This window comes from Lucilia sericata, unplaced genomic scaffold, assembly GCF_015586225.1.
Source record: "Lucilia sericata isolate MDLA Ls3-8-SP2 unplaced genomic scaffold, ASM1558622v1 Contig000909F_arrow, whole genome shotgun sequence".
In the NCBI taxonomy this organism is placed as follows: Eukaryota; Metazoa; Arthropoda; class Insecta; order Diptera; family Calliphoridae; genus Lucilia; species Lucilia sericata.
Genome location: NW_023994896.1, coordinates 111,039 through 129,715, shown reverse-complemented (window position 1 = coordinate 129,715; position 18,677 = coordinate 111,039). Strand labels below are relative to the sequence as shown.

The 18,677-nt window shown below is 31.9% G+C and overlaps 1 protein-coding gene across 2 annotated transcripts in view; it reads left to right on the top strand.

Annotated features, from left to right (window-relative positions):
- The window catches only part of LOC119608985 (homeobox protein 2-like), a 42,767-nt gene extending 30,002 nt beyond the window's left edge, over window positions 1-12,765 (top strand). For both annotated transcript variants that reach the window (XM_037963639.1, XM_037963640.1), the window contains exon 3: window positions 10,531-12,765. In XM_037963639.1, coding sequence (XP_037819567.1) covers window positions 10,531-12,765 — 2,235 coding nt within the window. The remainder of the gene's footprint in view (window positions 1-10,530) is intronic.
- The last annotated feature ends 5,912 nt before the right edge of the window (window positions 12,766-18,677 follow it).

Below are 18,677 nucleotides of genomic sequence, written 5' to 3'. Positions count from 1 at the left end.
ACGTCTGTCTGTCTTTCTGTCTGTCTGTCTGTCTGTCTGTCTGTATGTCTGTCCGTCTGTCGGTCTGTGAAAAGCATAATAGAGTCAAAACGAGAAGAGTTTCAGGGCATTATATAACGGTTGGTAGTTAATGAAACTGGAACATATCGGATTTACCAGGAAATGATCTTTAAATGGAATTTACAAATTTCCCACGATTTACGTTTATTTTTTTTTTTTTTTGGAATTGATAGGAAAATTTTGCGACGTAGAACCGCTGCTGTAAAGATAATGAGGTCGGCATATTAGTACACATTGATCAAACTACTCTGAGTCCCGTCAAAACCGTTAATATTTCGAATATTCACTTCGGATAAGTTCTTTAAATCTTTCAAAAGTGGCTGCCTGGCTTGTGAAACCTAAATTAAGCTAAGACAAGTAACATCTTCTTCCTCTTCGTTCTGACAGCTTCTGTAGAAGAAAATGTAGCAATGCTAGTGAAAGTAATGGGTTGTATGACAGTCATATGATCTTGGCATTGGTCCCTTGCTACTGGAACGTCGTATACCTACAAAGCTGTTGTTCTCTTTCCTTACTAGTGACGTTGCAGTTTCTGTAAAAGACCTACTTTTGGATAACCCTCACCCTGAACACAGTACAATACTACTACGAGATGTTTCACCATGGTTTTTCGGTATTCATAGATCAAGTTTGATGTCGTATAAATACAATTATTAACCCTCAGTACCGCAATTCAGTAACTTTTTAACGACAAAAATTTGTCGTTAAATAGTAAAAATTTGTAAGTTAACAATAATTGTCGTTATGTGGCATTCTGAATTTTATTTCACCGATTTTTTTTGTTAAACATAATTATTAGTTAACGAAAAGTATCGGCAATATAACGACTAATAAAAAGTTCACGTTAATAATTTTATATTTTAAAAATATTTCAATACAAAACTTTTGACATTTCTATATTTTTCCGATCTTTGTCGTTAAAATATTCGAAGGTCGTTAAAAAGTTAGTGAATTGCAAATTCGTTAATGCAACCGATATTTGTCGTTACTTTACGATATCGGTAGTTATAATTAAAAAGTTACAGAATTGCGGCACAGGTCAACTTTACTGTCAGTGTAAATCCAAATATCAACTCCGTATACTCTATAAATTAGAAGCCTATTTTTAGCCTGGTTAATGTTCCAAATTGTGTTTTACATAAAAGATTTTTCTTTTCTTTTAAGGACATTAGTGTAAATATTGTATCTCTCCATCGCGTAGGCACGGAGATGTCTCAATCAGAAGATTTTCAATTGTCAATATTTTTTTTAGTTTGTTCGCATGGCCAGTGTCATATGCCATGCCGCAGTGGTCTTGAGTCTAATTGAAAAGTTGAGAGCCACTTCTTCACACATAAGATCAAATGGGGAACCAGTTCATCATAATAAAGGGAACCCTATATGGAATGATACTTACACATGTAATCATTAGTACTGAGGTTGGAAGGATTCTTTTAAGTTGTTTTCGGAGGGTAGCATTCAGACAATTGTATCCTATATGAGTATGGGTATTTGATATGTTTTTTATAGCTGTTCTGAATAAGCATAAAGCCGCCGGCACTTTACGCACTATTGAGCTAACTAAGAATTCGGAATTGTATTTCTGCACGACTGAAAGAAATCATGGACTGATGAAAACTTAGTTCATTAAGCTTTATCCTTTGGATAAATAGAACTATATTAAAATATCGACCTTTTCTTAAATTACTAGGAGGGTTGGACATGACTTAATAGTCTCAGAAGGTTTTTCCGAGCCGATTTAGAGAGGGTTCTTGGCATAATATTTTGAGTAAGATCATCATAAATGATTAGTATCGACACTTGAATGTCATAGAATGTATTTTCGATGGTTGTCATGGGAGTCATAGGAATCGGTAGTAAGATTTCGATATTGAATTTTATATTGTTTCTGATTTCGTATAATATAGGATTTTATAGCCTTTAGAAAACCTTAATAAATATACTCTTTCTAACCATTCCCATCCAAAAAAAAGTACCATCAATTGTCCAACACTCATTCGATTACACGTTTCCTCCTCTCATTTCCTCTCAATAAAGTGCCAGTGTTTTTGACATAAACAAAAACAAATACATTTAGTATATTGAGATGAACAAAACATTAAATCACCCTTAGTGGATTGGGGTCATCATGCTGATTGCACTTGACGTTTGCTGTCAAATCAGTTACAATGTTTGATAATTTTCGACAAACAAAGAGTCGGTTTTGTGTGTTTATGTGTCTGAACAAGTATACTTGAAATTATGTGTTTGTATATATACATAAATAACACCATACATTGTGGTCTAGAATGGATCAGAAAGTGTTATAAAATAATTAATAATCTCTGCTGTATTCATATTCATGAGTAGTATAATACATCTATAGATAGTTTACTAAACATAGATACTGGATGATTTACATACTATTCAACGCTACTGATAAAAATAAACATGCATTGTATTCAAAATATTGTTTTATATTTTTAATTTTAAAACTATCACTACAATTACCCGGCAGTTCGGGATGAATTTAACTTTCTAGTGATTTTGACATCAATATTTTCTAAAAGGATGTCAATTCGATGTAATTACAACTGATTCGCAAATGATTACTTCTGCCGGATTACACTCTAGGTTTAATGTTACATCTCTCTAGATACTCTATGCATTACTTAGGGGCATTAAAGTGACTACCTCTACTAATAACAAATAGAAAACATTTCATAAAAGGGGCATTTAAGTGATTACCTCTACTAATAAAAAATAGAAAACATTTCATAAAAGGATACATTAACTCATTTTAAAATCTACTGGGTACTGATACACACTCTGCCACATAATTGAATGTAAATATAAGTAAAGAAAGTGTGTGTGTGTAGTTTACTATCACATCTGTGGACCGTTATAACTAAGTAATCCATAGTTTAAAGATAATTATATATTGTTTGTTATTGCTGTTTTTTTTTTTTCAACTACATACTTCCAACTTTATGAAAATAATTTAAATAAATTTGTTTTTGTATTGTTATCAATAGTTTTTGTTTTGTAGTTTATTGCTTTTGTCGTTACTTTTAGATCATACATTATTTTCAAAGAGCTGCAGAGGGAGTTTAGTTGTCGGGTATAATTTAAGCATAACGGTCAAAATGTCATTTCAATGGTGCCTTTAATAGCGGTATTTTTATTTGTAATGTTTTTTTTTTTTTCGTTTCGATTTTTCTAATAATACCATGAGCATGAGTGCATATTTATTACTTATAGTCTGACATTTGGGGATGTAATAATAGCAGTGTACAAGAAAATCTATATATGAAAATATCGGTTTTAAACCGATTCCAAATGATTTAAATAAGTATGAATAAAATGTTATAGTTTAGATACATGGTGTGATCAATTGAAAACTTAAAGTGATAAAATTTAATTAAATAACTTGAGTGAAGAAAGTTTAAGAAAATTGGTTCAATAATTATTAAAACTTAACCATAAATCAATCAAAATTGAAATAAAATAAAACAAAACCAAAGGAATATTTAATAGCTTTCTAGATAGAACTCCAATAAAAACTTCAAGTTCTCGATAAAATCTATTTGCATTGTTAGAGTATTGAAATCGGAAAGAATTTTACTGAGGTAAGTTTAAATGGTAGCAATTTTCCCTCTTAAGCCCAACACCAAAATTCAGATATTGAAAATCAACTATACCACCTTAGATGTTTCTAGTGTAAAAACTTTTGTACCGGACGTTATTTATGCAAAAGAACTTTAAATGTAATATAAACAAGATTTTGAAAGACTCACATCTATATATATATATATAAATGAATGTGTGTTTGTTTGTATGTTTGAACGTTATAGACTACAAAACTGCTGAACCGATTTTCTTGAAATTTTCACAGCGTATTCCTGTATGTCTGGAATAGGTAATAGGCTACTTTTTATTTTGAAATTTCAAGTGGGCGAGGTGCCACGCCCATATTAGAAAATATTAAATCCGTATATTTGAGATAATATAACAGTTAGAGTCCTCAAATTTTGTCGGAGCCACTTTAGTGTCAATATGATTATTTAGGACAAAAAGTAGGCGGACTAGCATTAGGAGGCGTGGCACCCCCCATATAAATTAAAAACAAAAATTCGTTTATCTTAGAAACAATTACAGTTAGAATCTTAAAATTTTGCACAAATAACTTTAACATCCATGTTAACATTTTGGGAAATAAATTGGCGCACTACCCATGAGGGGAACGGCACCTCCCATATTAATTAAAAGCAAACATTTGTTTATCTGGGAAACTAATAGAACTAAATTCTTCAACTTTTGCACTAAGAACTTAAATATTCGTCTGAACATTTTGGATGAAAAAGATCGGACTTCCATTTGGGGGGGCTTGGAGCCCCCATATGAATTAAATAGAAAAATTCGTATATCTGAGAAACTATTAGAGCTAGAATCTTCAAATTTTACTTGAAGAACTTTGACATTCATCTGAACAATTAGAGTATAACGGGCGGACTTTCAATGGGGGACTTGGTACCTCCCATATTAATTAAATACAAAATTTCGTTTATCTGGGTAACTAATAGAACTAGATTCTTCAAATTTTGCACAAATTACTTTAATATTGATCTAAATATTTTGGAGAAAAGAGGGCGGGCTTTTATCTTGGGGGCTTGAAACCCCCACATGAATTTAATAGAAAAATTCCTATATCTGAGAAACTATTAGATGTAGAATCTTTAAATATTACATGAAGTACTTTGAACATTTAGGGAATAATTGGCGGACTATAAATGGGGGACTTGGCACTTCCCATATTAATTAAATACAAAAATTCATTTATCTGGGAAACTAATAGAACTAGATTCTTCAAATTTTGCATAAATTACTTTAATATTCAACTGAACATTTTGGGGGAAAACGAGCGGACTTTCATATGGGGGGCGTGGAGCCCCCATATGAATTAATTAGAAAAAATCGTATATCTTAGAAACTATTAGAGTTAGAATCTTTAAATTTTACTTGAAAAACTTTGACATTCATCTGAACAACTATAGTATAACGGGCGGACTTTCAATGGGGAACTTGACAACTCCCATATGACTTAAATATAAAATTTCGTTTATCTGGGAAACTAATAGAACTAGATTCTTCAAATTTTGCATAAATTACTTTAATATTCAACTGAACATTTTGGGGAAAAACGAGCGGACTTTCATATAGAAAAAATCATATATCTTAGAAACTATTAGAGCTAGAATCTTCAAATTTTACTTGAAAAACTTTGACATTCATCTGAACAATTAGAGTATAACGGGCGGACTTTCAATGGGAAACTTTTCAGAAATTACTTCAATAATCATCTGAATATTTTGGAGGAAAAAGATCGGACTTTCTTCTGGGGAGCTTGAAGCCACCACATGAATGAAATAGAAAAATTGTATATCTGGAAACTGCTAGAGCTAGAATCTTAAAATTTTACATAAAAAACTCTGACATTCATGTGAACATTTAGAGAATAACGGGCGAGCTTTCAATTGGGTGCTTGGCACTACATAAATGAATTAAATTCAAAATTTCGTATATATTGGAAACTATTATATTATTCAAATTTTTCATAGATAGAAAGAAATTGGCGAACTTTCAGTAATTTGCTTTGCATCAACATATTGTAAATCTAGAGAACTATTGCAGTTAGAATCTTCAAAATCGTTAAGTGGGTTTTTATTTATACTGCTTTTAGGGTAGCAAAGCACACTGGGTAAAGCTAGTATTAAATAAATTAATATGTCTATAGTCTAGTCTATAGCTTAGTCTAGTCTATAGCTTAGTCTAGTCTATAGCTTAGTCTAGTCTATTCTATAGTCTAGTCTATAATCTAGTCTATAGTCTAGTCTATAGTCTAGTCTATAGTCTAGACTATAGTCTAGTCTATAGTCTAGTCTAGTCTATAGTCTAGTCTAGTCTACAGTCTAGTCTATAGTATAGTCTATAGCTTAGTCTAGTCTAGTCTATAATCTAGTCTATAACCTAGTCTATAGTCTAGTATATAATCTAGTCTATAATCTAGTCTATAATCTAGTCTATAGTCTAGTCTATAATCTAGTCTATAGTCTAGTCTATAGTCTAGTCTATAGTCTAGTCTATAGTCTAGTCTATAGTCTAGTCTATAGTCTAGTCTATAGTCTAGTCTATAGTATAGTCTATAGTCTAGTCTAGTCTATAGTCTAGTCTAGTCTATAGTCTAGTCTATAGTCTAGTCTATAGTCTAGTCTATATTCTAGTCTATAGTCTAGTCTATAGTCTAGTCTATAGCCCAGTCTATAGTCTAGTCTATATTCTATTATATAGTCTAGTCTATAGCCCAGTCTATAGCAGAGATACAAGCCGAGACGGCTCAAATCGGCGGCGGCTGGCCGCCGGTAATATTTTGCAAGCCGCGCCGCCGCCGACTTCTTTCAGCCCAAAAGCTAAGCCGGCTTAAACGTAGCCGCTGATAAAGATTAGAATCACACATGTATTTCAGAACATAATTTCACCAAATTGAACGGAGTTGCCACTATTTGAAATTCTTATGGCAAATTGAAAAGTGTTGCCACACAATATTGTGCTAATATTAAAATAGTGAAAACTACTATAAATGTCCATTTTCTGAGGAAAAAACTTATATAGAGACAGGTTTCTATGTAACAGACTATTATACAAAGATTTTTCAATATAATAAACCTTATAAGGTCAATTTCTAAAGAAAAAGTTAAATTGAGCCGACAATTTAGCCGCCGCCGATATTTTCTGTAATAAGCCGCCGCCGCCGACCCAAAATGGTTGCGCCGCCGCCGCCGATCATTTCCCATCGGCTTGTATCTCTGGTCTATAGTCTAGTCTATAGCCCAGTCTATAGTCTAGTCTATATTCTAGTCTATAGTCTAGTCTATAGCCCAGTCTATAGTCTAGTCTATATTCTAGTCTATAGTCTAGTCTATAGCTCAGTCTATAGTCTAGTCTAGTCTATAGTCTAGTCTATAGTCTAGTCTATATTCTAGTCTATAGTCTAGTCTATAGTCCAGTCTATAGTCTAGTCTATAGTCTAGTCTATAGTCTAGTCTAGTCTAGTCTATAGTCTAGTCTATAGTCTAGTCTATAGTCTAGTCTATAGTCTAGTCTATAGTCTAGTCTATAGTCTAGTCTATAGTCTAGTCTATAGTCTAGTCTATAGTCTAGTCTATAGTCTAGTCTATAGTCTAGTCTATAGTCTAGTCTATAGTCTAGTCTATAGTCTAGTCTATAGTCTAGTCTAGTCTAGTCTATAGTCTAGTCTATAGTCTAGTCTATAGTCTAGTCTATAGTCTAGTCTATAGTCTAGTCTATAGTCTAGTCTATAGTCTAGTCTATAGTCTAGTCTATAGTCTAGTCTATAGTCTAGTCTATAGTCTAGGCTATAGTCTAGTCTATAGTCTAGTCTATATTCTAGTCTATAGTCTAGTCTATAGTCTAGTCTATAGTCTAGTATATAGTCTAGTCTATAGTCTAGTCTATAGTCTAGTCTATAGTATAGTCTATAGTCTAGTCTATAGTCTAGTCTATAGTCTAGTCTATAGTCTAGTCTTTAGTCTATTCTATAGTCTAGTCTATAGTCTAGTCTATTTACTATGAAAGGTTAATTTGTACTGCTACTTTTAGTAACAACACTGCACCGCAAAAGGGGGCTTCTTGTAATACTCTTATTAAGCTCAATTAAGTTTCCTTGTTTATACATAAATTTTATCTACAAGCGACTACTTGATATTTTCAATATTATTTTAATATATGCCCTGACATTTTACAAAAATATGTTAAAAGTATATGAAGGGGTGGTTATTACACAATACTTGGTTTAAGTCTTTAACCGCTGACAAATTTCCTACGATAAGTTAAAAAATTTATCAAGAAAATACCAACCGTATGTTGTTCATTTATATTATTTTTATATCATGGCCTTCATGTCCTTTTCTTATAAGTTTAGGCTATTATCCATAATAACTCCTTATTTTCTGGTATTTATGCAGACATACATATGTTTGTATGTTGTTGCCACACTCTACCTTTTGACGTGAAGGTATGTAGTATGTATGTGTTTTGTATCCTGTAGCCAGACATTTGTCTCACTACCTTTTATAGTTTGAATTGGAGGTTAGAGTGAATGTGTGGGTTTTATTTTTGGAAAGTCTTTCACTAAACGAACGTGCCAGTCTATATGGAGTTATTAATGTAATTATGTTGGTTAACTAAGCTTAACATAAATTGACATGGACAACGTTTTTCCTTTATACGTTTTTGTTTTTTATATATTTTTGTAGTTTTTTCTTTCCTTTGGTGGTGGCGGTGGTCAACTAAAATAAATGTCTATTTCCTTTTTATGTTGACTGTTTGTTTGTTTTGTAAGCTATAAAATGTTTCTGTCTGGTTTTCCGTCTGCCACTTTAATGTTGTGTGTGTGTATGGTAGTAAAAATATTATTTAATTAATTTATTTTTTATCTTAATGGATTAAAACAGTTTTTGTGTATATTCCTGGTATTTCAATTAATAAAAATTTATTGGATTAAGGTAGACAGACAGCAGTAATGTGATGCAAGTCGGGATATAAGGCAATAAGGAAGGAAAGTAATTTGTAGAACAAATTAAGGGGATTTCCTTATAGTAATGTAAACAAATTTCAGTTTTAATTGACATTAATAGATAATGTTGTTCAGTTCATTATTTATGTGGGTCTAGTTTTGTTTGTTTTAATTGAATTTGTCCAAACATTTTGCACTGTGGCAGATATGTCACAAAAAGTAAAATATTAAATTTTAATGTTTTTCTGAAAATAGTAAATTAGGTGACATCTGCAGTGGTAGCATTGGTACGATTTGGTTCATCAGAAATGCTCCGGAAAGATTTAGAAACGATTTGTAGAAGAAAGACTAAAGAAACGAACTAACTAACTCAACTAACTAACTAACTAACTAACTAACTAACTACTAACTAACTAACTACTAACTAACTAACTAACTAACTAACTACTAACTAACTAACTAACTAACTAACTAACTAACTAACTAACTAACTAACTAACTAACTACTAACTAACTAACTAACTACTAACTACTAACTAACTAACTAACTAACTAACTAACTAACTAACTAACTAACTACTAACTACTAACACTAACTAACTAACTAACTAACTAACTAACTAAACTAACTAACTACTAACTAACTAACTAACTAACTACTAACTAACTAACTAACTAACTAACTAACTAACTAACTAACTAACTAACTAACTAACTAACTAACTAACTAACTAACTAACTAACTAACTAACTAACTAACTAACTAACTAACTAACTAACTAACTAACTAACTACTAACTAACTAACTAACTAACTAACTAACTAACTAACTAACTAACTAACTAACTAACTAACTAACTAACTAACTAACTAACTAACTAACTAACTAACTAACTAACTAACTAACTAACTAACTAACTAACTAACTAACTAACTAACTAACTAACTAACTAACTAACTAACTAACTAACTAACTAACTAACTAACTAACTAACTAACTAACTAACTAACTAACTAACTAACTAACTAACTAACTAACTAACTAACTAACTAACTAACTAACTAACTAACTAACTAACTAACTAACTAACTAACTAACTAACTAACTAACTAACTAACTAACTAACTAACTAACTAACTACTAACTAACTAACTAACTAACTAACTAACTAACTAACTAACTAACTAACTAACTAACTAACTACTAACTAACTAACTAACTAACTAACTAACTAACTAACTAACTAACTAACTAACTAACTAACTAACTAACTAACTAACTAACTAACTAACTAACTAACTAACTAACTAACTAACTAACTAACTAACTAACTAACTAACTAACTAACTAACTAACTAGCTAACTAACTAACTAACTAACTAACTAACTAATAATAGATAGATATAGTCATTATCCCATAATTTTTGAAAATATTTTATTTTTATATAGTTTTCCAATTAATCCAGATTTTGTACTTAATGGGAAAAACAGTTATCATCGCAATATTATTCTGTAAGGTCCTCCTCCATTTTTTAAAAATATTGAGTTTGCAAGGGCCTTCTTTTTGATTTCGAAACCATTTTTTGGGGTTTTTTACGATTGTGTATTTTTCGGAACTACAACGACATATGAACAGATCGTTGCCAAATTGCACAATGACGGGTTTGTTTGACTGTTACAACTGTTACAAATGTTTTGAGAAAAGTTGTTGTAAACCTTCTCTTACGTTGTCTTCAATATCAAAACAGTAATAAATATACTCATGATATGTTATTTATAGGAACTTTAAATCTATTTATACTCATCACCAATTTAGTAAAGAAATTTTAAGTTAAAATCCCTTTTTTTAATATTTTTATACACAAATAATTTACTACATCACTTTTCTTTTTTCCAGCACTGTCCTACAACTCAACATGTTGCAGCAACACATGTTGACAACGAGCATATCATTAATAATAACAACAATAATAACAATAACACCACAACAGAAAACATAAATGGTGAAACCCCAATACAACAACAAGTACTGATTCATCAACCGAAACATACACACGAACAAATACAAGTTGATGCGAATACGAAATCAAAACAAAACCAAGAAAACGAAAATAAACAAAACAATAATTTCATTATTTGCCAGCAACAACAAAAACTTCAAAAACAGCTGCAAAATACAAAAACATACGAAGAGCAGACGAAAGAAAAAGAAACCTGCAAAAGAGAACAAGAGGAAATGAACACAAATGAATTCACCACTGATCACGCAGCGAATGAATACACAATGAACTGTCGTGGAAATGCACCACTATACAAGACAACAACAATTGCCAGCAACAATAGTAACAACATGACGGGCAGTTTATTTTACGATTCATCGTCAGCGATCAGTTTGACGCGTTCATTTGAGGCAAACACATCGTATACGGTTGGATTGACGGATGCCTATGATAGTTTTACAACGGATTTACAAGACGTAACACGTAAAACAACTGCAAATACAACAACGACGACGTATAGCCTAACACCTAATAAATGTTTAGCGGAATTGGAACGTTTGTATGCCGAATTTCGGGCCAGTGAAAGTTTACGTGAGCAAAAATTACGCAAATCGCAAAATCAACTTGAAACGTCGGTCGCTACGGAAAATATGCGTTTAAACGTGCCCGCGTCCACCTCTAACTCCGTAAGCCAAATGGCAACGGAGATCGGTGGCAAGTCAGTGAGTGAAACTAGATTAAATCCCAGTACAAGTAGTGTTTTCTTAACAACCACAAATAGTGTTACCACTATAACGAATCCTTGTCAGCGTACACCGAGTTTAACCATACAAGTGAATCAGAATAATAATAATAATTCCAATAATAATGTTAATAATCCAAATAATAATAACAACAACAATAATACAAATGTTAATAATGGAGGTGGTGGCCAATGTGAAAATAATGAATCTCTACAACAAAATCAAATTGTTTTAAATCAGGCCATAGTGAATACAACAACAAATGGTGTTAGTGTGATAAATTGTAATTATGTGAATAATGTTAATAATAATAACAACAACAAAAGTATTACAAATCTATGCGATAATGCAACAAATACAACAACAACATCCAATAATAATAATAATAATAATGTTGTTAATAATCTTAATAATAATCATTGTAGTCCTAATAATATTTCCAAAAATATCAATGATAATTCTAGTAGTTGTAGTAGTGGTAGTGCTAATAATGTTAATGATCCTACACATAGTTCAGTGCCTCAAGTGTTAAACGTCAATAATACAAATGATCAAGAAATTGCAAAAAATTACCAAAAGCATTTAAAAAATTCTCCCAATACCCAAGTGAAAGTAATACAAGTAAATGAAAGTAGTTATACAAATACAACAACAAACAATACTTCATCATCTTCTTCCTCGTCAACACCGACATCATCGCCACAGCGCACATTTGCCTCTACGGAGTGTCAAACGGATGATATATCAGCGGTGCAACTTAGATCACCATCGGTTGGTAGGCCGCCATTAACCTCGACTTCTTCGGCCAACTCGAATAGCACATCGAACAATAATCGTGAACAAAGACGTCGCGAAAGACGTGAACGTCGTCATTTACAACATACTGCTTCCCTATTGGTTACTCCCACTCACGCTCATCCCCATCCCCATAATCATGCCTTACGTCACGGCCACTTAGATCGTCATTCTATGCCGGCCCCTCCTCTACCACCCATTTTACATCCTCCCCATTTACATCCCGGTCTAGCCGGTAGTTTACAACAAACTGGCCATAATGTTGCCATGTTACGTCCCATGTTACCCGATATATTACATAATCATTTTCCACCTCCCTACAGTGCATTGCCACCGCCGCAGTCTATGACTACTGCTAGTGGTAGTATGCCACATCATAATGGATCTCCTATACCCTTTAGCCATCCGCATTCACATCCTCATCATCCTCTGCCACAAACACCGACCGCCACTATATTGGGGCCACCACCTCCACCGCCACCAGCTGGTACAACTCTGCTAACATCCGTGATATCGACGGTTCCTATACCGGGTGCAACACCAATGGTTAGTGATGGACGATTTACGCTACCGTTACCAATAATGAGAAGGTGAGTGGATAATCGTATTCGTTATTAAGTTATGTCGTTTAAACACCTATAGGGAATTCTGAATTTCAGTAACTCGGAAATAATAATTTAAGATATGAGTGTGACTTCAGGGCCTATCAAATATAAAGTATCGGATCAGAAATAAATTCACCAAATCAATGATAAGTTCGTACCACCCATCGAAGCTATGACAATATAGATCAGATTCGATAAGATACATTTTAGATCCAATCTGTAGGACTTCGGTACTTCAGTGGACAAAATGATTTGAACATCTAGCTTAGAATCTGAAAATAGGAAATAGAAATCAAAAAGTATAACAGATACAAGAAATAGAGAGAGGGATAAAGAATAAAACTGTCGTCTAAGGGACACAGCCTAGTTCCGAAATAGTGTAACAGATACAAGAAATAAATAGAGAGAGGGATAAGAAATGTTCCCCAATAGCACTAGATTCAGATGTCGAAGAGGTAATCGAAAAGGGGTTGGAATCCTCGCTACGGTATATCAAATGAATTGCCAGCCTATTCCACAGGTCTAAGCTACCCAGCCGAGGTATCCAATAACATAAGATTCAGATCTCGAAGAAGTAATCGTAAAGGGTTTAGTAGAATTGTGATTCATAAGGATAAGTAGAGGGGTAAGGAAAAATACTGAGGTCTAATCTAAATCTAATAACATTAGATTCAGATCTCGAAGAAGTAATCGAGAAGGGTTTGAAATCCTCGATACAGTCTAACTATTCTTTTGATAAGATTGGAATACATATCCTAGACACTTTTGTCTGAAACTCTGTATTCTCGGACAATGACAAATTGTGAGCACATTAATCTCTAGATCTTCAACATCCCCGCATAACTACGGTATGGTAATTTCTCCTTTACTTGTAAAAGCTATAATTGAATAATGTCCCGTTAAAACCCCTTAAGAGTCCTTAGATTACCTTTGTCCAGTCCAATAAGTATCGTGGTTATCTTCGCATCAAGTTTTGGCCATAAAGTTTTAGACTACTTGCCATCCCTTTACCGGTTTCAGGACTGGGGTGGAATCTATTAGAGCTCCTTCTATTTTTAACCTTGGTCCCTTCTATTTAGGTTTATGATCAAATGTTGTCGGCAAATTCCTCTCGCATATATACTAATTCACAGATCCATTGTTTCGAAACATAATTTTGACTAAATAGCACAGATGCTAACTGAGCACCTCTAGGTTAACATCGAATTTAGAGAAAGTTATGATTTATTTAGACTAAAGCCATCTTTGATCCCAATCTTATCCGGGGTTTACTATAACATGGGTCTAGAAAAATCATGGACTGATTCAAACCAGATTTATTGTGTTCTTCATCGCATTCTCTTCAAAATTAAGAACTATAGTTAAATTATAAGATTTACATGGAAGGACAGATGGAAATTGATACGGTTCTTAGATGTTTAGCCAATATTTCTGGATGTTACAAGCATCAGGGCAATCACATTATACTGTCCCCCCAAAAAAAATCAAAACCAACCGGTTTTGGTCAATACTTTTTATTACGAAATTTCGCAATTTAAATCACCAGCTATAAACCTTAATAATTTACATTTATAATGTTTTGCTTTACAAAACTATATTATTTAGGGTATTTCCTGATTAAGATAAATTATATAAATTTATAATATTTTTCTTAATTTGGCATAAAGAGATTTCTATCAAAAAATTAAATAATCTATATATATAAAAGAGTAGCGTTACTGACTGACTGATTCATCATCGCACAGCCCAAACGGCTGAATCTAGAATCATACAATTTTGACAGTAGATGTGTTTTTGGTTATATAGATCCACTAAGAAGGGATTTTTGGAAATTTGTACATTTAGGGGTAAAAAAGGGAAAAAACGGGTAAAACAGGTTTTCTTAGTTATCTTACCTAATATTAGTGATACAAGAGAAATTTTAAATACACATGTATCTACTCTTAAAATAAGCAGATGGGTGTCTGGTACTTTTTTGAAATTCGTACTTTTAAGGGGTGAAAATGTGTAACAAAGGTGATTTTGGTACCTTTTTTGGCTCTTTATAACTTTTTAACTAATAAACAAAATAAAATTTTTGTAAATATTTTGAATATATCTCCCAAAATTAAGAGACACCTGTTTCGTACTTTTTTAAAATTCAGACTTTTTTGGGTGTAAAAGGGAGAAAACTGTAATTTTGGTACTTTTTTTTAGCACATTAAGAAAACTTTTTCGATTTATTGAAGTATTCCTATTAAATTACGGACTAACTCTGTAATATTTATTGAAACAAAATGTTTGCTATTTCACTGGGGAAAATAGTACCAAAAGGAGGAAAAAAGGGAAATTTAATTTTATTCAAACTCATTGAGCCAATTTTTATAAAATTTTAAAAAGTAGTTTATTTACTCACACAAAACAAGCTATTGGCACATTAAGAAAACTTTTTCGATTTATTGAAGTATTCCTATTAAATTACGGACTAACTCTGTAATATTTATTGAAACAAAATGTTTGCTATTTCACTGGGGAAAATAGTACCAAAAAGGGGAAAAAAGGGAAATTTAATTTTATTCAAACTCATTGAGCCAATTTTTATAAAATTTTAAATAGTAGTTTATTTACTCACACAAAACAAGCTATTGGTATATTATTTTGGAATTCGAGTACTAAGGCCTATATAGGACCAAATTAGATTAAATTGTTTGGTACCTTTTTGAAAGCACAATTTTGCTGGAACAAATGATTGCTGATTTGAATCGTTTGAGTTTTATCTGTGATATATAGATTTAAATATGGAATATTTTGTAAACTTAATTCTCAAAAAAGTATATTTCTAAGCGAAAAGGGGAAAAATTGTACTATTTTTATTAGTACTTTCCACTAAGGTAGAATTTTATCCATTTTTGGTACTTTTTTCTTTCTTCAAATGATACTCTGTATGTTTTATAATATGAATTCAAAACACATAATCATTAAATAAGATTCTTTAAGAGAGAAATTTTTAGTACTTTTTATCTTAAAAATGGTACTTTTTGAATTGTCTAAATATTGAATACCGAAACATAAAATTTTTGATTAAATAAGAGGTATTTTATAGTACTTTTTTTTCAAATAGTAATTTCGAAAGCTAAACGAATAAAACTAAAATTACAAGTTTCTTCTTGAATGCGAATTTATTAACGTGATATTGAACGTAAAAAACTGAAACATTAAAACATGTTTAAATCAATTTGAATTTTCTATAAAAGTAAACAAAATTTTGTATGTATTTAATTTTGGTTAGGGTAGCGAAGCACCCAGGGTATGCTAGTACTTAATAATGAAATTTCACTTCATTAACTGAAAAGCTTAGACAAAAACTAAAACCCTAACTACCCCCTTTTTCCAATTTAGAAAGGAAAAGATGACGGGCAACAATAACAACAAAAATAGTAAAACAATATAGAAAAACAACACTAATACAATACAGCAAAAAAAATTAAGAAAAAAACTAACTTCATACTGTAGAAAAAGTCAAAACCTATAAAAATTAATGTTAAAAGAAAGTTTTTGATTTTGTTTGGAAGTTGTTGCTGTTAGTCTTGGTGCTGCTACTGCTGTAGTTGTTACCACAACAACCTAACGACTTTTAAGATGAAATTAACAATAACAACAGCAACAAACAACTACAATTTAGCAAAAATATTAAAACGTTTTTATTATTAGTTTTTGTGTTTTGGTTGGCTCATCCATCCCATTATCATCTCTAGAGGTGGTTTTGGTTGTTCGAAGACAATTGTTACCAAAACCAAAGAAATAATAAAAGTAACAACACGGGTGAGTGTTTCTTTGCACTAAGGTTAGTAGCACTAAATCTGTTGGAATACATACTTTTGGTTTTTATACACAACTATACATACTTAATTAAGTTTTTTTTGTTTTGTTAACTTTTTTTGGCTTTTAATTGTGAAATGCACTTAGAGAAAAGGTTAAGAAAAGTATATAAAATGCTTTAGTCTGAAAAAAGCAGATTTCAACATAGACTCCGACAGACGGACATCACCAAATAGATTCCCCGATCCATATAAAATTTTTCCTCTTCAGTTCTCTTAATTAGATTTTAATCTTAAATGTTTTTCCAATTTTCTTCAGTGTATTTTATTTTTGTTTTTTATTTATTTGTATCATTAATAAGTTAGCTAGATTTAAATGGTTTTAACAGCTGACATTTAGCTACGGGTTAACTGACATACCACAAACCAAAAGAAATATTCTACTACCAAAAACAAAATTTAACAAAAAATCTAAACAGCTTAAGCTTAAACATTGTTTTTTATTTTTTGATATAATTTTTTTTGCTACATTTCAAATTGAAATGAAATCATTTAAAAAAACGTTTAAAAAATCCGCACATACAAAAACTCATTAGTAACCAACACAACAATTGAATTTGAAAGTATTAATTATTTGTAATTACATGTGAATTATTGTACTTATGATTACAAAAAAAAAACAGTAAAGAAAAACATAAACAATATTTTAAATGGTTTCAGTGTTTGCTGACTCACAGCTCAACACACATATACATATAAATAAAAAATGTGTTGTTTAGGGACAACTATAGACTGATTTATAGTCCAGACTATAAACTGATCTATAGTCCAGATTATAAACTGATCTATAGTTCAGACTATAGACCGAGCTATAGCCAAAACTATTGACCTACATATATGTAGTCCAGACTATATACTGATCTCTACTCCAGTCTGTAGATTGATACGTAGGCCTGACTATTGACTGATCTATACTCCAGACTATAGACTGATCTATAGTCCAGACTATAGACAGATCTATAGTTCAGACTATAGACAGATCTATAGTCCAGACTATAGACTGATCTATAGTCCAGACTATAGACTGATCTCTATTCCAGGCTATAGACTGATCTATAGTCCAGACTATAGACTGATCTATAGTCCAGACTATAGACTGATCTAAAGTCCAGACTATAGACTGATCTATAGTCTAGACTATAGACTGAACTATAGTCCAGACTATAGACTGATCTATAGTCCAGACTATAGACTGATCTATAGTCCAGACTATAGACTGATCTATAGTCCAAACTATAGATTGATCTTATAGTCCACACTATAGATTGATCTATAGTCCAGACTATAGATTTATCTATAGTCCAGACTATAGACTTATCTATAGTCCAGACTATAGACTTATCTATAGTCCAGACTATAGACTTATCTATAGTCCAGACTATAGACTTATCTATAGTCCAGACTATAGACTTATCTATAGTCCAGACTATAGACTTATCTATAGTCCAGATTATAGACTTATCTATAGTCCAGACTATAGACTTATCTATAGTCCAGACTATAGACTTATCTATAGTCCCGACTATAGACTTATCTATATTCCCGACTATAGACTTATCTATATTCCCGACTATAGACTTATCTATATTCCCGACTATAGATCAGTCTATAGTCGGGACTATAGATTATCTATGTTTACAAATCTATAGTCCAGACAATAGACTGAACTATAGTCCAAACTATAGACTGACCTACATTCGAGACTATAGACTGATCTTTATTCCAGACTATAGACTGATATATAGTTCAGCCCATGGACTGATCTATAGTCCAGGCCATAGGCTGATCTATATATGGTCTAGACTATATATCAGTCTATAGTCTAGTCTATAGACCGATCTATAGTCTAGACTATAGACGGATCTATAGTTTAGACTATAAACTGATATATAGTCCAGACTATAGACTGATCTTTAGTCCAGACTATAGACTGATCTATAGCCCAGGCTATAGACTGTTCTATAGTCCAGACTATAGACTAATCTATAGTCCAGGCTATGGACTGATCTATAGTCCAGATTATAGACTGATCCATAGTCCAGAT